At 37.8% G+C, this 25,997-nt stretch overlaps 1 protein-coding gene across 1 annotated transcript in view; it reads right to left on the bottom strand.

Moving 5' to 3' along the window:
* Positions 1 to 25,997, bottom strand: part of LOC126449172 (CLIP-associating protein 1-like) — a 246,609-nt gene that overhangs the window by 169,836 nt on the left and 50,776 nt on the right. The window contains 3 exon segments of the mRNA XM_050091014.1: positions 778 to 798; positions 18,585 to 18,653; positions 20,075 to 20,147. Coding sequence (XP_049946971.1) covers positions 778 to 798; positions 18,585 to 18,653; positions 20,075 to 20,147 — 163 coding nt within the window.

Raw genomic sequence — 25,997 nt, 5'->3', positions numbered from 1 at the left:
CTAACTCAATGCATCATCTTTACGGCCAGTAGCAATCTCTCTTTTCCTTATACCACTGCTCATTTTTCTCTTTATCATAATTATTGTGAGCCATATAATTACAAAACTGCATGAATATCTTCTCATTTGCTCTCTCTTCAGTAATGTATATAACTTCCATCATCAAACTACATGACTAAATTGGACTAAAAGCTTAAGTTTAAAGCTATGTGATATGTGAACTCTGTGGAAGTAGCTTTCTTTTATAAGCTGCCAATTTTGTTATATCATGGATCCCTAAGCATGAAGAGTTTATTTGTCTTCAACTATGGCTGAACACTCCAGCCTCAGTATAACATGACAGCATTAACCTGCCATGCATCTCTCTCTGCATGACTAAACATTATTTAGAGATGATATATTTTTGGCATTGTGTGTGTGTCTGTGTGTGTGTGTGTGTGTGTGTGTGTGTGTGTGTGTGCTACTCTTGATGTTCACAAAAATCTGTGCTGGATAACTGTCTCTAATCAAAACTGGTCGCACCATCAAAAAATTGAAAATCAACTTGAAGTGTTACATGATGTCATTTTTACCACTGCTGTGGAACACAGTCAACATAAAATACCACAAATAACTGTTGTATTGTCCAATAATGACAGATACAGTATTCCCAAACTCTTGTGTTGTCATTGCTCAAGGTATGACCCAAGCCATGAGGGAGTCACATAAAAAGTATTATAATAAATAAAGAGATACCTGTAAGACATATTACTGAAAAATATGAGCTAAATCACATACCTTTTTTACTGCCTTGAGTTCCTGATGAAGAAAATCGGGACATATTTCTTGAAGCATTTGTTAACATGCAATGCAGAACAAAAAATGTGTTAAGGATGTGAGTAATGGACACAACATACATGCAAAATTGTGAAAGGGATTAATTACTGTGCAGTCATTTTACAAATATTGAAGATACGTACAAAGCATTCATGAGACAAGCACACAAGCAAGTACACAGACATAGGAAGTGGATAATATATCCTCTATTATTTGGCAGGTCTATCCATAAGTGGCAGTCAAATGAAAATGAGACAGATGGAAAGTAGTAAGTAATTTCTTTATTATTTCGAAAGTAATCACAGTAACATTTAATACTTTTATCCCACTGTCAGACAAGATGGTCAATGCTTTTGTGGAAAAATGCAGTTTCCCACGGAACAATTTTTGTACCCAGGCATTGCACTGTTACGTCTGAAGCAACTTGATAGCCACGAATGTCTTCTTCATGGTTTCAAAAGTATGGAAATTGGTTGGGGAGACGTTGGGACTGTATGGAGGATGTGTACGAACTTCCCAGTGAAATTTCTGCAGTATAGTCAAAACAAACCTTGCAAAACATTGGTGGACATTACCCTGCAACACAGCCATGCCCTCCATCAACATTCTTAGGCATTTGGACTCGATAGCCTGATTCACGTTTTTGCAAAGTGTCCATTTACCACGGTAGGAGGGCATTCACATGTTTCCACTGTTGGTTCTGACACACTCTAACTCAAAATAATGACGTTTCACCACCTCTGACAGTCTGGGACAGGACACAATATTCTTCACTGTGATACTGTTCCAAGTGCTGCAGTGATATAGACATTCTGTTCAACTTCTGCTACTCTGTTAGGCTGTGGGGAACCAGCTGCACACAGATTTTCCAGAACTTCAGATGCTCTGTCATGATGGTGTGAGCAGTACTGTGACTGATGCCCAACACGAGGCAAATATCTAACACCCTCTGGCATTGGTCATTTGTGACGGAACACCCACTGCAGTAATGATATGACACCCAACCTCCTCAAAAGTGTTTATTCAATGCAATCACACGTGCACATGACGTGCTGTGTTTGTCATATACAGCACTCATTCAGGCATGAACTTCCCTTCCTGACAATCCTTCTGCAGTAAAAAACTGCTCCTTGCTGTTCCTCTCTCCCAGAATCCATAGTAAAGTCAAACACACATTCAATTCATTGGCCTCACGTCAACCATGTTTAACAGACAAATGGCACAGAGGTGAGCATCACCCTGTTCTTTCCTGACTGCCAATGGAGGGCACTTCAACGCACACAGCCACCTGCACTACCAACGTGCACACTATGCTCATTTTGATTTGACTTCCCCTTATATATGAAGCAATAATGAGTAATCAGCAATGTGAAACAGATGGATTGTCGGGTAGTCTTCAAGGGTATAATGTCTGTAGACTTAAAGGCAGGAAAGAATGGTTGATTACATTAGAAGTAATAGCCCTTTAAATTGTTACTAGCCATTATGAATGTGTTCAAGATTTTTGCAGGGATCTATGGTTAAGCAAAGGATCTTTGTACTTGTCAGCACCACCCACATTCCAATGCATAAGAGTGATTTGAGTAAAACCATACCATGATACTCAAAAAAATAAATAATTTTTGCCTACATGTCATGTTCTGCATGAATGCAGAAAAAATAATATGAACTGATGATTTATTTAACTAATATTTTATATTTACAAGGGTAAGACTGCTTTTATAACTATAATATGCACAGAAATGCATTATAAACAAATACAGAAGCAGGCCACATTTAAATATGAGTATTAGTCTTCAGAAAGATGACAATGTTTGCAGGCTGTTATTAATAAGCTAATTAATGACCCACTGAAGACTTGAAAAAAAAAAACAACGTCAGAGATCAAACTAAATAGCAAACATAAAATAGTTAAAGCAATATTCAGTATCTTGCATTCTGCAGTATAAACTGCCCTCAAGTACTTATTTTATCTGTATTGCCACAAAACAATATTTTTCCTCATCTGTTATTGGAACAGACACATACTCAAAACTAAAGGTATGAACATACCTTTTAAAAGGGCTAACAAACCAACATTTTTCAGTTAAGTTTACCAGAGCATGAGCAGAGTACGCTTTTGGCTGCTGTTAATCAGTGGTAACAGATTACACTGATATTTATTGAACCTGTGCCAGTTTCTAGAATAAACAACACAGTAAAGACAGCAACCAATCAGTAGATAATGATAATTTTACTTTGAAAAACCAGTTTCAAATGCTTCACTTATCTTCAGTAGCTTATACGGTTTATCTCACATTTGTAGCAACTTTGGAAAGCACTGAAATGGTCTGGGGAGACATGCTTCCAAGGCAAAGTACATAAAATTGAAGCACATGTTTAAGGCAAAATCTTGGCTCCACTAAATCTACATCTGTACTCTGCAAGCCACCATATGGTGCAGGGTGCATGGTGAAGCATACCTTGTATCACTGCTAGGCATTTCCCTTTCTGTTCCACTCACAACAGAGCAACAGAAAAACGGCTGTCTACATGCCCCCATATGAGCCCCTATGTGAAATGTATGCTGTCAGCAGTACACTCATTCTGCTGTCAGCCACAAATGCCAGTTACCTGAATTTTGTCAACAGTGTCTCACAAAAAGTGTGTTGTTCTCCCTCCAGTGATCACCATTTGAATTCACAGAGTATTTCTGTAACACTCAGATGCTGAGTGAACCAGCTGATAACACTATCTAGTAGCATGCCTCTAATAACTTTAATGTCTTTCTTTAATCCTACCTGATAGCAGCTCCCAAACACCTGACTACTATTCCAGAAAGAACTGCATAAGTGTTCTGCATGCTCTCTCTTCCACAGATAAGCTACACTTTCCTAAATTCTCCAAATAAACTAAAGTCAGCCATTCACCTTCTCTACAACTGACCTTACATGATACATCCATTTCAAGCTGCTTTGCAACATTACATCTACATATTTAAACAACATGACTGTGTCAAGCAACACACCATTAATACTGTATTCTAACATTACAGGATATTTTTCTTACTCATCTGCACTCATTTACAGTCTTCCATGTGTCAAGCAAGCTACCATACATTACACTAAACAGAAATTCTGTCTCTCGCTACAGCCACTCAATAATGATCCTTTCCCATATGCTACAATGCCATTAGCAGTCACAGACTGTTGCTCACCCTATCAATTGTAGTGTGTGTGTGTGTGTGTGTGTGTGTGTGTGTGTGTGTGTGTGTGTGTGTGTGTGTGTGTGTGTGTGCGCGCGTGTGTCCGTGTCCTTGGAGATCTTGAGGGCGAAGGGTTGAGAGCATTCTCACTGTCCCTGGCAGCATGATGTCAAAATGAACATAAAAATGATGCTGAAACTGATATAAAATATGATGTTGAAACTGACATAAAATATGATGATGAAACTGCTGACACAAAAAGATTTCATGTCATCAACATCTTGTACCCCACAACTTATTCAATTCTAAAAGGAAGTATAACACACATCATCATTATGCACACCTTTGGACAGCGTATTATGGACAGATGAACAGTGAAGCACTGAGACATCTACTAGGCAGACCTCAAAAGCCAACTTTTCAAGAGACATAAATTTTATAAATATGTTGCAATAGTTCATGTACTGTAATGTGTTAATATTAACAGGGGAATGATAAGGACAAAAGTTCAAGACAGGCAGCAGTTTAAGTAAGCTACGAGGGTGGTTTGAAATGTTCTCGGAACAAAATAGAAAAAAAGTACTTTTATCACTGAAACTTTTTTTTTATTTTTGAATGTAGTCTCCTTGTACATTAATGCACTTGGTCCAATGATGTTCCAGAGCCTTAATCCCATAACGAAAATTAGTTTCCTTCAGGCCTGCGAAATAGTTGTCAACTACGGCTATCAATTCTTCACTTGAAGTTAATCTTCATCTACCAAAAAAAAATTTCAGTTTTGGGAAGAGATGGAAGTCTGATGGAGTGATATCAGGTGAATAAGGTAGGTGTGGCAACAATTCATACCTTAGTTCGTGTAATTCTGCCATGGCGACAACACATGTACAGGCGCGCTTTGTCTTGATGGAAGATAACTCTCTTCCTTACTAAACCAGGTCTTTTTTTGCATATACTTTGTTGCAATTTGTGCAGTAGGTTAACATAATATTCTCCAGTAATTGTTTGCCCAGTAAGGAGATAATCTACAAACAGAATCCCCTTAGCATCCCAGGACACTGACACCATGTTCTTTCCTGCTGAAGAAATTGTCTTTGCTTTCTTTGGTAGCGGAGGAACGGCAGGTTTCCACTGCTTTGACTGTTGTTTTGTGTCTGGGGTATAGTAGTGCACCCAAGCTTCATCTGTGATCACAAACTGGCACAAAAATTCTTGTTTGTTTATCCTAAAATGGGCCAAACATTGTTCTGATATGTCCATTCTCATGATTTTTTGATCCAGCGTCAATAGTCATGGCACCAATCTTCCAGATAATTTTTTTTCATTTCTAATTCTTCAGTTAAAATGTGATATACCCCTTCAGATGACATCTGGAAAGCATGAACAATATCATGCACTTTCAATCGACAATCCTCCATGACCATTTTATGCACTTTTGCAATAACTTGTGGAGTAGTGACACATCTCACTGACCACTGCACAGATCATCATCTAAGCTCTCCCGACCAAATTTAAATTCATTTGTTAACATGGTAACAGTTGAATATGAAGGAGCCGAGTCCCCCTGTGTATTCTGGAAATCAGCATGAATGTCCTTTGCTTTCATGCCTTTCTTTACGAAGTACTTAATCACTGCTCGAATCTCGATTTTTTCCATCTTCGCAAATCACTACGCGGGAACAACAACAGAGGCACATCACCACCACAGTGCTCTTCCAAGAGCAGTGACGTGGCACATGTTTACAGGCAACAGACCAATGAATATCATGTGAACAACTCGTCGTGCTAACGCTGACCTCTCGTGGTGATTCTGAGAACTTTTCAAACCACCCTTGTGTATTATAGCAACAAGTGACAATATTATAGCAACAAGTGACAAGGGCACTTCACCAAGCAAAGATATACCTGATTGGGTTAAGCTTACAATATTAATGTGTGATGTCAGTATAAAGCTAGTATCTTAGTGACTGCTGGGTAAGAAGAATTTTTTTTTTTTATGTATAGCTGCATGCAGTTAAAAATAGTAAGAACTGTGGCTGTTGCACATGGAAGCTGATGGAACTGGCCAGCACCTGGAAATGGTTGGAAACTACATTGGTCACAGTCTAAAGACTTTTGGCTGCTGCCCTGAACTGCAGTAGCATTGAAGCATCAGCAGAGAAAGATGTGTTGCCTTTGGCGTCTCTAGCAACACCTGGGATCTTTGATGTTGTAATGCCTTCCAATACACCTGACCTGATTGGTTCACACTCACCTAAGTGTGAATGGCAAATAGTGGCAAGGCTGCGTATTCCTGGACAGAAGGCAAAAGTGGGTAGTAGCAATACGGTTGTCTCCTTATGCCTTTAAAAACAGATGTGAAGCCTCGCTCACTAGTGAGAGAACACTTGGGACTGGGTCTGCTCTCTCTGAAGATTCTAGACAGGTACAGAGGATGAATTTGCCAGGTATTGGGGACTCAAACATTAAGCATTACCCCAAGGATACAGTTATAGGAGTTTGAACCCACTAATGTCATTAAATGGGCAGACACAAGCACTTCAATTGAATTTCACATATTGTAAAACCAAGCAACAAAATAAAATGCGAAAATACTCACCACCCTTGCATAATGAAATTGCACAGAAACTGTAATAATTTAAATCCATAGTTTACATTCTTTCATGCAGTCTGAATTTCATAAACTTAATGAGAATTAATATAATTACATAATACTGTACTGCGTTATGCAGCTGTAAGCAGCTTAAATTCCTGACCTGCCAGGAAAACCTACAATAAGTTCTTCCTGGAGCAGTCAACACACGTCAAAACATGCAACATAACATTCTTATTGTTTAAGTATCAAATTTATGCTGCATAATTTTTAAGCTACTTTTTTTTTAAAGCCAAACTCATGTATTTCTTTTTTATCCAATAACTTGTCCCACTTCTGTAGCATTAATTTATTTTGACTGCTGTTTTCTGTGATACTCATGCAGCAAACATTTTCCCTTCCCTCACTAACCTGGCTTGTGTATTTGTTGCAGTATAAAGTCTTAAGTCATAAACCTAACATCAGTATGAGCCATGTAACAACTACTTGGCGGACAATGATGTCTACTGGACTTTTGCATACACTACGGTCTTACGTAATAATCATGCTCATGCATGTTTTCTAACGATATTCGCACACCTTCCATTTGGTCATTGCCTCAGTCATTTTCTTACTACTTGTAAATCTTCAAATAGTTTTCTCGCTAAATATGTTTGCCTGGATACATGTCCCATCCAATCCCATTTCAATTTCATTACTGTCATTATCACATCTTTCACTTCCCTCTGGCCTCTGATAAATTTTGTTTCTCTCTCTCTTCCAGTAGTCCCCGAAAAGCATATCTCCATTATTTGTCAAGCAACCCTCAATTTTTGAATTTTTTTCATTTAAAGTGCTTTTCTCTCTACTGAAGTCGCAACTGGTAATATTATATTATGAACTTTCAATATTGAATAAACCAGAAACTTTATTTTGAAAACTGTTTATTTACCAAAAGCACTCACGGCCAGTTCTACTCTTCTGCTTTATTTCTACTGCTGTCCGTTCAGTCACCATCTTTAAGTGCTCTAATTACAACTATTCATCAACTGGTTCTGTGACTCCACTGTTTGTGTGCACATTTTTCTTCTTGATTTGATGACTATACTTCATTGTAGTCTTATAAAAACAGACCAATTAGACTGACTTTCGGACTTGTTCTATTCACTGATGAATCTTATATGCATTAGAGGCAAACAGCATAAAGTCATCAGTGGAAAAAAAATGAGGAGGAGGAGGAGGAGGAGGAGGAAGAGGAGGAGGAGGTGGTGGTGGTGGTGGTGGTGGTGGTGGTTCATGGACCTTCCATTCACATGCAGTCCTTAACCTCAACTATATATATAACTAAAATAGTTAATATAGATAGTAGTTATTATCATAGAGGAAGGTGGAAGCAACTGCTGACAAATGAAAGTTGAGACAACAATGTGTAAATTACAGGATAAGGGACATGATGCTGAATCAGGCAGGATTTAAGTATCTACCACAACGCAGAACAAATTAAATGCACCCAACAAATATTTAACTGGTGATACAGACCAGCACCACCAAGAGTTAGGCCTTTTACCCTATTTTGTCTCAGAATTGTTCATGCCACCATCTTTGGGGACATTTAACGTTCCTCTTGCCAGTTGGGTTATACTGCATTGCAGCTTCAGTTAGCCTATCATTAAACATATGTTGGACATGGTCATTCCGTCTTCTTTCTTTCTTTTTTTCCCATGTGTTCAATATTTAGTTCTTGTCTAATATCGGTATTTATTTTATGGTCCAACAATGAATATACCACTACAAAGTGAAGGACCTTCCTGTCTGATGATTCGTTTCAATGTAATTGATCATATGTTAGGATCCAACATTCACTACCAGACAGCAGCAAAGGCAACACTATTACTTTGTATGGTTTAATTAGTGTTTCTTTCCGTATGTTATGTTGTAATGTAGATTGTATAGTTCCAAAGAATTGTCTGAATCTGGCCAATTTTAGCTCTGCATCATCTGGATACAACAACATGGTACAGATAAACATCAAGTGGTAATAAGTACAGCAATCAGTCGCAAATAATGTTTATTGCAAATCCAGATTTTGATCACTGTGTGGCCATCTTCCGTGTTTAAACACATACAAAAAAACCATTACGATAAGGTGACATGCATCCTTTAGTATATGTTCAGTTGTATAAGTTTTACTTGTGAGTTAATAATAAAATACATAACAGCAGATACCACTTAAAACATTACAACCATTTATACATAAACACAGTCCCAACTGGACTATCAATGTCAGAGACTGAGTTCACACTGAGGCTGCTGGCTTCCATGTATGTCATATCAGTTTACAGTGTCCTCTACATACATGATGGATTGCCAAAATATATTAACTAAAAAAAGTCTCTAATGTTTTAAAGTTACACATACATGATAGTGACTGTGTTAGGTGACAAGTGGCATCAGTTACTGCTGTATATTTTTAGTTACATACAGTTTAAAAATACAGTAAGTCCTATCCAAAAGATCTATATTAATAAATTTATTTAAACAGTGTTAAATCCAAAGTGTTAATAACTTACCCATATAATTACATTAACAACATAGTGAACAAATGGCAAAAAGAAAATAGTTTCAATGTAGTGGACAACAGTAATAATAAGTGTATTTGTTTACCATACTAAGATAAAATTAGCGACAGGATAATCGCGTTTTTAGAAAAAGAAAAGTAAATGTGGAATTTTGTACCACAAGTAAACTGGGTAGTATTTTAAAAACAGTATGGAAAAAAGAACTGTTTTCCATAGATCAGACACCTACAGAAGTGGATGTCCCAACTGCGATGTTTGCTATGTGGGACAAAATGATAAGCAGCTTGAAGCCAGCTTTGGCAAACATGTCACATTTTTTTCAAAAGAGGTGGCAGAAAAATCTAATCTCTCCACAAGTTTGAAATTTTTAATATCAGGCACTATCTTGTGGGACACTGCTTAACCCTTTAACTGCTCTAGATGTGTTAACGCGCACACCTTTGTACCTGTCCCTGTGTGCTCTGAACGTGTTTACATGCGCCACCAGTCCTTCTACCTGGCACTTGTCCAGAGCACACAGGGACAGGTACAAAGGCGTGCACGTTAAAAGGACCAGTGCAGTTAAATGGTTAATTAGCAGGAGGCCACAAAACGTTTCCATTTTTGGAAATTATTTAAAAATCGTGGGATTCAGATACTATGAGAGACTTCCAATAGACACATTGATCTGGCAGTAACAAACTATTTATGATTAAACTAATCCTAGATTGCACATGAGTACATAGTTTTGGTGGCAAATATATTACCCACAATTATACATGGTGTATCTGGAAGTTTATTAGTTTTAACACCAAACTGCATAAATTATAATGTATTTTTATGTGAAAACTGTGTGAAAGGACATTATAAAACAGAAAAATGTTGGGTCCGTTTGAAATAAAGCTGCTAGTCCAATAGCTTATAACACCATTTTTGTCTAATCTAATTCCTGTAGCTGCACTTAAAATCTGACAAATAAATTTATTAGTGAGTGTCTTCTGGATAAGATTTGCTGTAATTTTAAACTATAAGTAATTGTAAAAATGTACAATGATAACTGATGCCACTGGTTAGTACACACTGTCACCACCATATATGTATAACTGCAAAACATTACACACTGTCAGTACACACACAAAAAAAAAAAAAAAAACACCCAAAGTTGCAAATTTCACATTTTTTATTCACTCAATGACTAGTTTAAGGCCGGGATCCATTTTCGAATCATCATAACATAGTCAAAAATGGTGTTTCCATAAATGCAAAAACTATGTAAAAAATGTGCAAACACACTGCTCATTTGCATATTTTTGACATAGTTTTTGCATTTTCGGAAGTACCATTTTTGACTATGTTATGATGATTTGAAAGAGAGTTCTGGCCAGAAACTAGTTATTGAGTTATTAAAAAAATTGAGATTTGCAACTTTGGCTGGTTTTTTGTTGCACCAATTAACAGAAGTTGCTGGCCTACAATTATTACAGCATGCTGAAAGTTCGTAAATTGGACACTATTGTTAGTTACAACTGCCAGTTTGTTTTATGTATGTGCATGAGTTTAAAAAAAAAAAAAAAAACAAGAAATAAAATAACAAAACATGTGATTGGAAATAAAGTACATATAGTTTAGCAATGCCATGTAGTGGGCGCTGTAAACTGGTACGAAATAAGAAGCAGCCAATGGCCTCAGTGTGAATTCAACCTTTGACATGGATGGACCAGTTGGGACTAACGTAATATTTTAACTTACATCTGCTAATACAAACTTTATTACTGACTCACTTATATAACTGTACACATAATAAGGTATACACATTACCTTATGTTAACTTGTTCCTTATATGTTCTTTAGCATTGAAGATGGCCACACACTGACTAAAATCTGAATTTGCAACAAACATTATTTGCATCTGATTGCTGTACTTTTTACCAGCACTGCAGTCAGCAATCCATAAAACAGCACTAAGTACCCGTGTCCTCTGGCTACCCACAACAGCATAATGGAAACATAGATCATGCATGTATTTGTTTGTACTTATTTAAAATGGTTCAGTTAGCTGAAAAACCTGTCAGGTGGGAAATATATGCCATGATTCCTTTCCTGCCTTTGAAAGACAGGTAAGTTGTCAAAATGAATTAGTTTATTAATAGTGTTTATGGAGGAAACTTACAGAGTGATTGGCTTGTAAGAAAAGAGGATAAATCATTCAAAGATGGCCATACTAATGGTCGGTCATGTTGAGGTGAAAAGTGGGTAACTATCTGTTGCTGCTGAAGACTTGGTACAGAATGTTGACGCATAAGTTCTAGAAAACAGAAAATTAATATTTTCATCCTTTTCTAATGAGCTTCCTCAAGTTTCAAAAAGAGATATTTACGAAATTCTTACAAAACACTTAAACTACTAGTTGTGTTCCTGCATAGATCCCGAAAATGCTGAGTGAGGTGTATAAATCCATTTGAGCAGCCTGTGCTTTAAATTTCCCTGTGCAAACTGTAACAATGATGGTGAATGTTTAGGATGAGTTGTCACTGAAGCGTTTGTGTGGTCTGCGGTTCTCACCCCTATTTCATAATAGGAGTAATCTGCTTCTATCAACAGCAGAATTCAAAAACATCAAATAATGTTAAGAGTGTCTTTGAGTGTGTTTTTCTCACTCAGTAACAACCAGAAATACTTACAGCGACAATAATATTTCAACATGCACTTAATTTTAATTGACTGGTGAGTTTGGCCATGAGCTAAAGATGTCTGCCACTTACACCAAGAACAGAATGGTATGTTGCGTGGCCACTGCAGGATTAGTAGAAGGGAGGGGGGAATATTTCATTGTTTGGCTCCAAGTGCTGACAACTCACAAGTGTGCACAACTAGCACTGATCAGCAGCTATCGTATAAATTCCAAACTGAAGGAACACAGATTCATGAACATGGATTATATACACAGTCATCTTCAAATGTAATACATGATTGTAGCAAGTAATATGAAATCAAATTAAGGATGATGCAATACAATGTAATGGGTAAAAGAAACATGACATTCCAAACGTTCAGTAAACATTTGCGATCGTGTCTCATATTGCAATTACTGTTATTAATTAAGGTAACATACTAATTTATGTAGGTTAGCAACTAACAGTAAGATTGGTAGGGGAAAGTTTGGTAAAGTGGCCAGAACAGGAAAAGTGGCCATTGGATATTTACGCTCTGAACAGCACTGCTGCCTGACGAGAACTGGTCACATTAGTTCAAAAATACACTGCCATTGTTGTCAGTGAGATTGGCAGAGGAAGTGTGATCCATTATTTCTCAGTAATTCATTTTATCATTCTTACTAATAATAATTTTTAACACTATCAATGTTTAAACAACACCTTTTTGCCTGCAAACATAGTTCCTTGTTATTTATTTCAGTTTGATAAGTTTTCTACCCCAATAGGAGTTGGTTACTCCCAACAAAACACACATAATACAAACGATAAAACCTGAATCCTTTTATATACGAAGCTCTCAGCCAACATGTCTGTTCTGTTGTATTTGGCCTAACACAAAGTGCGACTGAAGACAGTCTGCTGCACCCAACTGGTTTTCTTTCGTACACTAGGGCATGAAGATGCCTACAATATGCACCAAAAAATCAGAAAAACACCTCGGACTCTGTTGCAATGGCACTGTCCACGATACCCGTTTAGGTATGGAAAACTGGCCACGTGTAATACATGTAGTTCCAACATATTATTTTCTTTTTCACTTGAAAATATTTGGTGCGATACCTTATAATACATAGAGTCAAAATGGGTAGATGGTTAGCTATTAATAACTATGGTTTGGTGAAAATTGAAATTGTCTTTACGTGGCCATTTTACCCCCCTCCCCCATGCAGCACAAGGTGTAGTCCTACGATGTCAATAATGGCTCTTAAGCAAAGCCATTTGACGCCTACTGATAGAGAGGATCTGATACTTTACCTGATAAGACATTTACAGGATAGGCAATTCTGCAAAAATACATCAACCAATGTTTCACATGTAGTGTTACTTCTGACACTATAAATGCTGAGTAACATCAAGACAAATGGCAACTACGGGAGCACTGTAGACTAAATCCACTCCACAGCTGGTTTGGCCAATGAGTGTGAGGGTACAATGTCAGTACTTGAGTCAAATGTATATTGTAATGCGAGGCCAAGAAACACACTCTAAAACAAAAACTACGCAGCATGAAGCAATTATCCAAATGGGACAGAAATCGTTAGGTGTGATGCACATGTACAGACACAAACAATTACAATTTCAGAAAAATTGGGAGAGTTAATCAAGATAAAGAGCTACACAAACTGAGCAAGTTGATAGCTTGTTGGTCCACTTCTGGCCCTTATGCAAGCTGTTATTCAGCTTGGCACTGATTGATAGAGTTGTTGGATGTCGTTCTGAGGAATATTGTGCCTAATTCTCTCCAATTGGCACATTAGATTGTCAAAACTACAAGATGGTTGAAGAGCCCTGTCCATAATGCTCCCAATGTTCTGAACTGAGAAGAGATCCAGTGACCTTGCTAGCCAAGGTAGGGTTAGGTAAGCATGAAGACAAGCAGTATAGCAACTCTCTTCAAGTGTGAGTGGGCATTATCTTGCTAAAATGTAAACCTGTCTTACAATGAAAGGCAAATAAACAGGGCATAGAATATAGTCAACGTACCACTGTGCTGTATGGGTGCCATGGATGACAACCGAAGGGGACCTGCTATGAAGAGAAATTTTACTCCAGGCCATCACTCCTGGTTGTCAGATTGCATAGTGGGTGACAGGTTAGTTTCCTACCACTTTCAGGGGTGTCTCCAAGACATGTCTTTGATGATCATTGGGGCTAATTCGAGATAAGACTCATCACTGAAGACAATTCTACTACAGTCACTGAAATTCCAGGTTGAAGATGTGTCTGGAGATGTCCCAGACAGCAGTGGGATACCTATCCGACTGCACATGGCCTGTCAACCACATTTTGTTGTCCTTCATACAAGCCATTCTGGGGTTACATTTCGGGGAGATAATGCCTGCCTGCAAACAGTGAGAGTTTCTATGGCTCATCTTCATGTTTAACACACCCTTCCTTGGTCAGCAAGCCCGCCGGATCTCTCCCAACTGAGAATCCTTGGAGCATTGTAGGCAGGAACCTCCAACCAGCTCAAGACTTTAGCAATCTAACGTGTCAATTGCAATGTATACGGTCCAGTCACATTAATGTGAGCACCGACTGAGTTCTACATCACAATGCCATAAACACTAACACACAACTGGTGACAGCACTGGAAGTGGACGGTACATAAAGTGTGTCTGGGGATGCAAAAAACAGCGCACTTTTTCTTGTAATGTGAAAACTGAGTGCTTTATTTGATGTGCAAAAGGGCATGATCATTGGCTTTCATGCTAGGGATGGAAGCATTTCCGAAATGGCACTGGATGAACCAAAGGAGTCATTATTGGTTATAAGGGTACATGCTTACTGTGGGTCATTTGCTTGCGATCCGTGATGGAACTAGAAATTCTGTATTATACTTTTGCTGGCCTAGTATATCTCAATAAAACTCAATAGTAAGTACACAAAATCCTTCCCCCTTAAACTGGTGCACAGTGGCAGAACTGGTACAAGTAGCAAAGGATTATGAGTACCCTTAATATTGCCTCAAGGTGACAGCAGGGGAAGTCCGGTACTCAGGAACAATGGATATTGGGGCCAAATGTTTGGTGGCAATGGGTGGCAAGAGCTGATGCAACAACTGTTGGGGGAAATGATTGACCTCCACTGGTTCATCACTTATCACTGCTGGTTGTGACCTCAACTAGGTGGATCTACAGCACAGGCACTGAGATAGTACATATGACAAGCTAATGGATTAGTTGAGATACCTTGGCCAGGTTGGTATTGCATGTAACTAGAATGTGGTAGTATAGACTTACGCCAGCTGTAGTGCTGGTCTACTGTAGCTACTTGTTTGGGCCTGACATGGTCGTATCAGGGGTATGTAATCCCTTACTTGTCATAGCTCCAACTGATTTTAGTGTCGCACAAGTCGCTCCTGTCAGGCCACCACCTTGAACATAGGAAACCCTTATAGCCAATAATGACTCCTTTGGTCCATCCAGTGAATAGCCAAATGTGCAAACCAAGTGCAGTGAGGTAGTACAGTCATATAAGTATGGATATTAGCTCTATGTTTGCTGACTAAGGTGACTGACAGCTGTGCCAGGGTAAAATCGCAGCTGTGCGGTGAGGTGTAATGATGAGAAGCAGGTATGTGTGTCATAGCTTCCTTGGAGGCTACTGTCGTTGTCATCAATTTATTAGTGTGGGCTGTAAATATTCAGACCAGTCACTCCACCCTAGAGATAGACACTGATTGAAAAGTGATGATCTGAGGTGTATTGCTGTTACTTTAACAAAAGGGCATAATTTACCAGATGAACTGCAGGTCATTATCTGATACTACGCTGTGCGTCATCCTCTCAACAGTGAACACGGTTGGCAATGCCCCAATTGTAACTACGGCTTCCTTTGATTACATTCCAGGCAATATATGGAAAATTAAAGAGCATGTCCCCAACAAATAATCACAAAACCAATTTGTACCTGCTCTCATGAATGATTTGGAGTAGAACTGGTGGGAGGAAATTGCCTTGCTGGTGCTGACCAGTTTTTTGTGCATAGTTTGCAGGGCCAGACTGCATGTTCAATATCAACATCAATGTCTGGTCAACATCAATCATGCTTTTCCAATGACTTCATTCTATATATCCCATGGTGCACCTCATCTAGTATTAGGAGTTTGGTTTGAACCACAACCCAGAATTAGGGTTGTTTGTAATCCAGTGAGGGAAACAAAGTAGTCTGTTGTACAAGATTCATAACTTTACAAAGGTGCTTCACCCAACTACGGTACACATCATTAGCTACTTTTCTTAGAAGTAGGTCCTGATCTGTCAAATTTGGCACTTGCTGGGCTATTGCCAGAAATTTTTCTAGTGGGTCTCAGATGTTTTCGTTAAACTGAAAACAAAGTCATAATCAGGACTAGTGGAAAATGTGATAAGTTGTCAGTATTGGCATATAGAAAAGTACGCCTGTAGTGGGCCTCACAGTAGTGACTGCTTAAACCAAGGCCATCAATTAAGTTATTGTGCTGGTATGTCTGCATCTGGGCCTTACAGTAAAATTAATGTAATAAGGAGTAATTTGGTCCAGTAAAAAAAAAGCATTAAGTTTTTTTTGCAGGAGAGCAGTCTTCAAACACTTCTGTAATTTTGAAAAAGCTGCCAGGCGATTAGTATACTACATAAATTGAAGCCAATAGGAAGAGTACAAAATGTGTGTGGCCCATGGAATGAATTTGCCGTAGTTGTTTATTTTACCCAATACCAACTGGAGTTCTTCAAAATTTGAAGGAGTAGAGAGATCATTTACTTAATCAACAAGGGCTGATATAGGTCAGAGACCGTCTCTGCTTAGTATGTAGCCATAATGGACACGTTAGAAAAAAGTTACACTCTCTCTTTTTGCATCTGAATTTAATCTCTGTAAGTTCACAAAATAGTTGTAAATTTTTGAGATGTTGCTTGCAAATAGCCCCTGTGTGGATGATGTAGTCAACATAATTCGCGGCTTGTGGCACCAACATATCATATCATAGCTGCTGCAAGTATCTCCGGAATATCACGATAGCATTTGCAGACGCAAATGGAAACCTATTTAAGTGTATATTCAACATGGTCAAATCAATCCGAACACTTAATGATTCCACATAACTGTTTTTAGTAGATGTTTTGCAGGAAAAAGGTTACTTAGAGAGCTCAAACCAAGAACTGCTGATAAATCAACAAATGAAACAGCTTGTTCCTTCATGGAAATTCCAAATTCAATTGTACAGTTAGGTACAAACTGTGACTTGGTCAACTTTGAATTTCGTCTAGCTGTAGAGAAAATATTAAATGAAGTGCCTTGTGAACATTAAAATGTCACATATCAACATGTGAGATTTAACGTGACAGAATGAAAAGTTCCTAGGAGAGAATTTTGTGATGTCATTTTGGCCTGTACAGGAAAATGTGTGCTACGGCACTGGTAGGTGTGTGGAATCAGTGCATATAAGAAGGTGATCCTTTGTGTACTTGCATACAAATTGCATAGAAGAAGATTCCAGCAGGAACACATTCAGACACTTCTTCATTCCATGCCACAACATGCAGTGCATGCAGTTTCTGCAGCAAACTAGAATCTAAAACTCGAGAGATCATGAACAGTTACTTAATCCCAATCATTTTTCTATTTTCATAGCCATAATTTTTGGTAAACTAATTCCAGTATAATCATCCTTCACAGTGTTGGAATTTTCAGAAACATTATTATATATGTTAATTACACTAAGTTTGATTTGTCTTTGAAGGTGGTTCAGTACTGTTCTGTCTAAAATTCATTTGTACTCTACAATGTTTGCAACATTTCACTAAAATGAAGACTGACACAACATTCCAATGCTGAAATGGTTCACAGCTACAAAAAATGGCTGGGCCCATTCCTTTCCAGCTCAATCAAAATACATAATTCAGAAAACATCAATTAGTAATAGTAAATAAGTATATATACTTTCTCTGATAAAGTTGTCAACAGATGTAATAAGCCACAAAGTTTTAAGTCCACAACACTAAAAGTTCTAATTCAGCTATAAGAATGTTTTTCATAGATATTTCAGACCATAATTTAAAGTATGCCTATTCGTTGACTACAAATACAGATAACTCTGACCATTGACTTTTTAAATATTTATTTATTTCCTCAAACTACTTTTTGAGACTAATGAGGAATGCACAAGTTGTGTATCTATTTTCGTAGCATGATGCTGGATACTGGCTTGCGGCAGTATGGGCAGTGATGTACTTAATATCGACCTGGAAGTTTCCATTTTAATTACATACTGACCACACAATTAACTTTATACTGCAAACAGCAGCTGTCATATAAATCTACCAGTATCGGTTGTACAACTACTATACGGAAATGAACATATATATTAAAAGACACTGGTCACAGTTACCTGTATTTATTTTAAAATAACACAGTAATTTTTTCTAAAATGTCCATAAATGACAAATGTAATCTTAATATGCCTCATAAATGTTTCTACACTTGCAATTGGGTAAAATCACTGTCGTTTTAATATGAAATAACTTGTATGATTTCAAAATAATGGAAATGATGCACACTACTTTACATTTCATATCTTGTACAGTTATTCACATTTGTTACACCTTGCATACATCCACAGACAGTAAACAGTACACAGTACACAACAGTGATGAGAAATTTGAATAACATTAATTCTACACTAATCAAGCCTACTCACTTGAGACTACATGAACTACATACATTGTGGCAAAGGTGTTCACAATGGGAGGGGGAAATCGTACCTGGTGCAGATGACGCAGTAACCAACTGACGCTTAAAGGAGGCCGAACGCCTGGTTTTAGATCTCGGCCCTTTCGTTAACATGCAAAGCAGAACAGACACCATATTAAGGAAGTGAGTATGGGTCACATCAACAATTGCAAGACAATAATTCAGAAGATGATACATTATACAGCTCAAAAAGGAAAGTTTATTCAGAATTGTGATTAGCCTACATACGAAGATAAGTAAAGCTAATGATGATGGTTAAGCAAGCAAACATGCAGACAGATATACAAGCAAGCAGCAATGTCACTGGATGATAGAGTGTAAAATATCCACATCAAACCACACACAGCAGAATTTGAAATATCTGTGAGTTTCACATAAAAATATGTTAGAAAGCATTTAGGATACAGAATCCATTTTGTAAATTATTGTGATACACCAGTAACAATACATTACCTGGAAACTTCACCACCATCCAATCTTAAACCAGTTTAATGTTCTTTTTAATATTTAAATTGTATTAATGTGAACACATTAAGCTAGACTGTGTTACAAGGATAATCCCCCCCCCCCCACACACACACACACACACACACACACTTCACCTTTTAGACACATGTATATTCAGTGAGCAGTACATACAGTGCACTCACATAAATACGTTTAAATTATCAGGACAACAGTACATTAGTTTTTACACGTGGTAACAGAAAATATCTGCAATGACAACGGCATTTAATCATAAATGTCAGCTTTTTATAAAAAGTTCAAGTTATTTCATCAATTTCACTAGCATGAAAACTGTCTCTGAAGAAAGTATTCCGTACGGATCCTAAAAGCTCAGTGACATTAGTGTTGGAAAATAGTAGACACACCAAACCAAAATGTAATGTCATATCTGCAACAGAATAAAGAACTCAACTCCATTAAATGACGTCCATTTCTTCTCAATATTATCAATCCTGCAAATCTAAGGCAAAGCATTCATTCCATTCCCTCAAAGTATTTTCTTTTATATATATTATTTAAATGCAAGGACTGATTTCTTTCATTACTGTGAGCTTCACACTGTAAAGGAGAAATAGCATGCTGTCCTTGTAATCAACAAATTTAAAAAAATGCCCAAACTGAAAATTATGAGTGAGCCAAAATCTCAGCATCTATCTAATATAGAACCAGAAAAATCCAGTAAACATTAAATATAAATTACTCATGAAATAACATGCACCTGTTTGCTCATTCACAATACCTATTCAAGTAACGTGTCATCCAGGTACAGCCTCGCAAAAGATGAGTAATATAGGAACATAAATTTATTATTGATGACAGAAAAGGTAGTTGAGGCAAGATCCATTTCCTGCAGTGTAGTCTTTTTGTCTACAGACAAAACATATCGGTGCTCATATTACAGATCATCATAAAAAATATAGTAGATAAAATATTTTTTCCCACACGAAGGAAATGAACTTGCCAGCAATGAATTAGTAACAAATTTGTTTCTTACCTGGTGAAGTTGCTTTGCCTACTCCAGAGTTCTTCCTCGAAAAACTTGCAGATCGTTGTCTTCCAGATTTCGGCTGAAAATCACACACATTACCAATGAAATGATTGCATTCAACTAAAACACGTATTATATAACAGTAACATCAATTTTCATTCATGTGTCAGATGAAATGTTCAAAATAACACCATTAACTGGAGGTCCAGAAATACAGTTCAAAAGTAGAGATAAAAATTGCTCAGCAATTTAAAACTGTTCTTCTCTTACTATCAGCAAAATTCTCATGAAATTTGTAAATTTTTCCCACAGTCAACAGCACTTGTGTGTTCTACGGGTTGCTTCCAAAAGTTGTGGATTCTACTGATGACAATGACAATTAATAACACTACATAAGTATAACAGAGAAAAAATAGTCACGCTCAAGTGATATTACACTTATACCGTGTAATGTGATGTCTAAACTCACAATGGTCTCAATTCAGCAATGAAGAAAGTCCACAGTTTCTTCAGGAATGTCATAACCAGCTGAAGCCACTCAATGATTAGATTCTGTAGAGAAACCAAATTCAGGAGATATTGATAGCTATGTCTGACATGATGTTCCAGATGGTTCCAGCATTTCATGGGTCAGCTGAGGTGCAAGAGGGTGCCTGAGTGAGCAATACAAATTTGTGGGCTCTGGTCACCGTATGAGTAACACCAAAACATCACTGAACCATTTTCAGCCTGAACTACAGCCTCAGCACACTGCGAGTTGAACATACCAATGGGCCATTGGTGTTCCCAATGTCCTGAATGATCCGAAGAGAGAAAAATCATGTCTCGTCAGACCACAGTACGTGCCTCAGCCAGATACTATGCAGTTTCTGTGTTGTTTGGCCATCTGAAGAAGTGATGTTTCATGAGCTACTGTGAGCAATGGCCTTTTGTGAGATGTCTGATACCCAAGTGCCCACTGCATTTTATTCCTCTCCCAATGTTTGCTAGGAAATGGCTGACATTGACCTACACTTAGTGACAGTAACAATACCAGGTGTTAAAAATCAATAAAAACAGTCTCGATCACATTTTCGGATTTTTTATTTGTTGGAAAGTGGTTTCGACTTTTTCCTCACACCATCTTCATGCTTACACCTCCTTTATGGCTGCTGGTGGCAGCGGTCACTGCAGTGACAACAATACTTCTACGGATCTTGCTCTGTCTGCTGCCACCAGCAGCCATAATGGCGGTGGAAGCCAGAAGATGGTCCAAGGAAAGGGCCAAAACAGGTTGGCAACAAATAAAAAATAAGAAAATGTGATCGAGACTGTTTTTATCGATTTTTAACATTTCATACTGATCACTGTGCTCCAGTCAAGAACCATTTCTACAATTGTAAATGCCAGATGTGTATGAAACAGATTATTGTTGACAATGCATGACACTCATCTTCAGTCCTGTCCATTATGTCAGTGATGGATGGTTACGCAACTGCCTGGCACCATTTCTACAACATTTACAGCACTCCAAAGAGCTCTAACATGTCATTTTAAGAGGGTGATTAACATTTAGTGAGTTTATTAACAATATTATTATTATTATTTTAATAACATGTTTTGGGTTATTACATGAGTTAAAAATCCATTTTTCTACACAGTATTTCTGGACAAGTCTTTATCTTCAAGTGTTACAAATCAGTGCTTTTGTGTGTGCTCACTGTTGTTTGTTGTGGTCTTCAGTCCTGAGACTGGTTTGATGCAGCTCTCCATGCTACTCTATCCTGTGCAAGCTTTTTCATCTCCCAGTACCTACTGCAACCTACATCCTTCTGAATCTGCTTAGTGTATTCATCTCTTGGTCACCCTCTACGATTTTTACCCTCCACGCTGCCCTCCAATACTAAATTGGTGATCCCTTGATGCCTCAGAACATGTCCTACCAACCGATCCCTTCTTCTGGTCAAGTTGTGGTGTGCTCACTATTTGATCTTATAGACTGAGTTTTTGATAGTGACCGCCCCCCCCCCCCCCCCCACCCCCACACTTATAGCAGAATTTGACTCCTCAATGCCTGTCTACACTCTTTTACACCATTTTTTTATCATATTACCTCCCACTACTGCATGAAATGTATATGTCCTACATGTCCTCTGGCTCTGATGAATGAGTGCTAAACCCCAAGCCTTGCTTGCACTGAAATCCCATTTGTGTTTTTCTATGTCCTTGTATCAGCAGACTCCTTACTTCCACTGTCCTGTAAACTTCAAGCTTGCTTCACGATGTTTGTCCTGCCCTATTTTGTTTCATTATGATACACTAGCAGCATTTAGTGACACTTTCAATACTTCCCAGTTTCAGTCAAGTATGTCAATGATTTTCTTGTAAACCACCTTAACTCTTTTGATTGTTTCAGATACAGCATCCCACATCAGTGTGGAATGATGCATACACCCAGTTTTCAGAGGCCTCAATTATATTTAACATTACTAAGCAGTCATTTTATGGTCATTGGTTGGGACTGAATACAATGCATGCAGTGTTTCCAGAGAAGACAACAGAACCTTTTTTTTTTTTTTTTTTTTTTTTTTTTTTGGGACAACATCAAGTGGATAACAGATTCATTCTTTTTCATCATATTTCTCAGTATTTTTTCATAGGTTCAGTTCATTTTGGCTGCAACATTCACTTGATTTGTTGATCTAAATAACCATTACATTAGAAAATTACTTGAAAGTATTGTGGTGTTTCGACAAGGCTCTTTTCAGAATTAATTTTCACTCTGCAGTAGTGTGTATGCTGATTTGAAACTTCCTCACTGTGCCTGACCGGAACTTGAAACTGGGACCTTCGCCTTTCACAGGCAACTGCTCTACCAGTTGAGCACAACTCACAACCTGCCCTCACACCCTTACTTCTGCCAGTAGCTTATCACCTACCCTCAAAACTTCACTTAAGACTCTCCATGTATAACTGTAAGCAAGTACCCTGGATGAGAGTGCACAGCAGGTCATTTCTTTGTGACGGGTCATTACAGTTCAAATTGTGGAGTAGGGGTTGGAGAGTGTGGATTTTCTATACACATTGCTAAATCTACCCTTTACACCCCTTATCTGTTATGCATTCAAGGAAGTCGGCTCTTTAAGTACTCATATTCTGAACCATGTTATAGAAATTATACTCTCTACGATCCTGTAATATTATTTTAAATATTTCGCATTCTCCTAACATCAGATGGTTTGTACTACCGTACACTTCTGGTAATTAGCTATGTTTACTATGTTCCTAAAGATCTCAGAAAAACTGTCATATCTGCTTGTCAAAACTGCATGATAAGACAATGCATAACAATTCTGTGATCATCATTTGGTCTAGTAAAGTTGTTGTTCAATGGTTGTGTTATTTATGAAGAATTATTGAGACATTCGGAGATTTTTCAATGACTTTTCTCCTCATTAAAATCCGTTCTACTTTGGAAAAAGTTTCCTTCTAACTTATTACATTTTATCCAACACCATACTATCTTATCATAGTGCTCAAAAATTTTAAACAATTCAGGCATTCATCTTGTGGAAGAGTATCATTTTCTGCACCACATGGGGTATACTTTGCTCAATCTCTTAGAAAATTTATCTAATAAAGAACTGTAATATGGGCCTGTAATCAATTTTTCCCCTTTCCAAAAATAGTTCAAATGGGTCTGAGCACTATGGGACTCAACATCTGAGGTCATCAGTCCCCTAGAACTTAGAACTACTTAAACCTAACTAACCTGACATCACACACATCCATTCCCAAGGCAGGATTCAAACCTGCGACCGTAGCAGTCACGCGGTTCCGGACTGAAGTGCCTAGAACCGCACGGCCACCGCGGCCGGCTTCCCCTTTCCAGAGAGCTGATAAATATGCTATGCAACTCTCAAAAAGGCATCATCATTACTTTTCACATCATACAACAGAACTACCAACAGTAAGTGGGAATTCACTACAGGAACTCTACTGCAATAACTGTTACTAGCACTCAAATTACAATTAAATTCCCTACATATCATAAACCAAAATGAAGGCTGAAGCTGTTCTCTATTTGACAGTTAGTTTCCTCATCACAGTGTTTAATTATGAATAGTCCTATTGGAGTTGGTTGCCTTCTTCCAACCAGTGAAGTGACTTATCCAACTAGTTGTAAAGAGACATGCAGTTTAAGTGGACTCCAAACCAGAGTGCAACTTAGTGTTTTGCACATACATAAAGCATTGATAAAGGTGAAATGTAACACTAAATTACTGTAATAGTATCAAAACCAACCAGGGATTGCATTCCTAACCTTTGGATTTGCAATGTTTCACTCACCCATCTATTCACATGTCAACCATTATACAACATCATAAAAATTCACAAAAATTAGCCTTGAGTTTATCTATACAATGGCGATACATGGTCACACTTCTAATAAACTGTGAGCATCAACAGGCCCAACATATTGCCAGTTTTATTATGCCCAATGGTTTGTTTTCCCCATGGACCATCTGCTGAAAGAATAAGAAAATAAAATATGATATTTGTGCAATATGTGTAAAAATGATGATGTAGATGTCCACGTAATGTATGTGCTACACATATACTGCAGCACAGTGATTTAAAAAGAGCTTTGTGCAATCCACAGTTCACTGGTTCCTCCCCCCCTTGACCCCAACACATATTGTATACCACTACTATCCTATCTATAGAATATTTAATGCATTTTCATTGTTTTACCTAACTTGCCTTGGAATCAAAATAAGTCATTGTCAATGAATTTCAATAAAGAGCCCCGACTTGAGAAAAAATTAACAACAACCTATAATACAGCATAGTGCCATCTTCAACATCCAAGGAAAGGATGGATCCTATTTGAGATTCATTCAAATAAATCTAAAATTGGTGGCCGATGGGATTTTATACAAATCATTGTGACATGCCAGAGGAGGTGCTATTGGGTCCCTAACTAGTTCGAGTACAGCCATATCTTTCAATTGTGGGGAGGGAAAACGTGTTATTTTACCCCCAAGCTACTCTGGCTAATTTGAACATATCCAGCAGTGTAAGTGGTATCTTTTTGGAAGGTATAATCCCCTTCTGGGAATCATTTCTGTGCCTCTGAATGAACAAAGTCACCACAGAATTTATGAGACACCTTTTCCGAAAGTGAAGCACTGAAACAATATTTTGTGGCTAATTCAATGTTACTGAGAGTGTGGTCCATGTCTAACCCACTTCAAGCTGTTCAAAGATTCTGCCCGGAAAAACAAGAGTCCAAATGGTGTCTTTGTGACATTACATTACTTGACACAAAAGATTATACTCTTCTCACAATGAATAGCAAGTGCAACTGAGATAATACGAATCTAACGCACTGTTTCTCATTATCCCTGAATTGTGTAGATATTCAGAATTGCCAGTACTCTGTTACTACATAGGTAATACAACTGTTGTTTATCGGGAAACCTTCAGTCATTTACAGTAGGTGCTACAACATTCTCTGTCCATTGTCTTCTTCTCCCGAAATATATTTAATTTTTGGACACTAGTGTAATACAAAGAAAGTATGAAGAAAAATAGATACATGTTAGCAAGCACTGGACATAATTCATGTGACTTGTGGCTACATCTATACCATATGTAGCTCAGGTGCAGTGACTCACTGGGGAAACTACAAGAAACAAAAGTGAATTTTTCATGAAAGAGTTCTTCTTCACACACACCATACTTCATCACATGCATGCAGTATACACTGAGGTGACAAAAGTCCTGGGACAGTTATAAGTGCTAGGGAGTTCAATATTCCAAGACCTACAATGTCAAGAGTGTAACGAGAATATCAAATTTCAGGCATTACCTCTCACCATAGACAATGTAGTGGCTGCCAGCATTCACTTAATGACCGAGAGCAGCTGCGTCTGCATACAGTTGT

This window comes from Schistocerca serialis, unplaced genomic scaffold, assembly GCF_023864345.2.
Source record: "Schistocerca serialis cubense isolate TAMUIC-IGC-003099 unplaced genomic scaffold, iqSchSeri2.2 HiC_scaffold_711, whole genome shotgun sequence".
In the NCBI taxonomy this organism is placed as follows: Eukaryota; Metazoa; Arthropoda; class Insecta; order Orthoptera; family Acrididae; genus Schistocerca; species Schistocerca serialis.
This window is presented reverse-complemented; position numbering and strand designations above follow the sequence as displayed.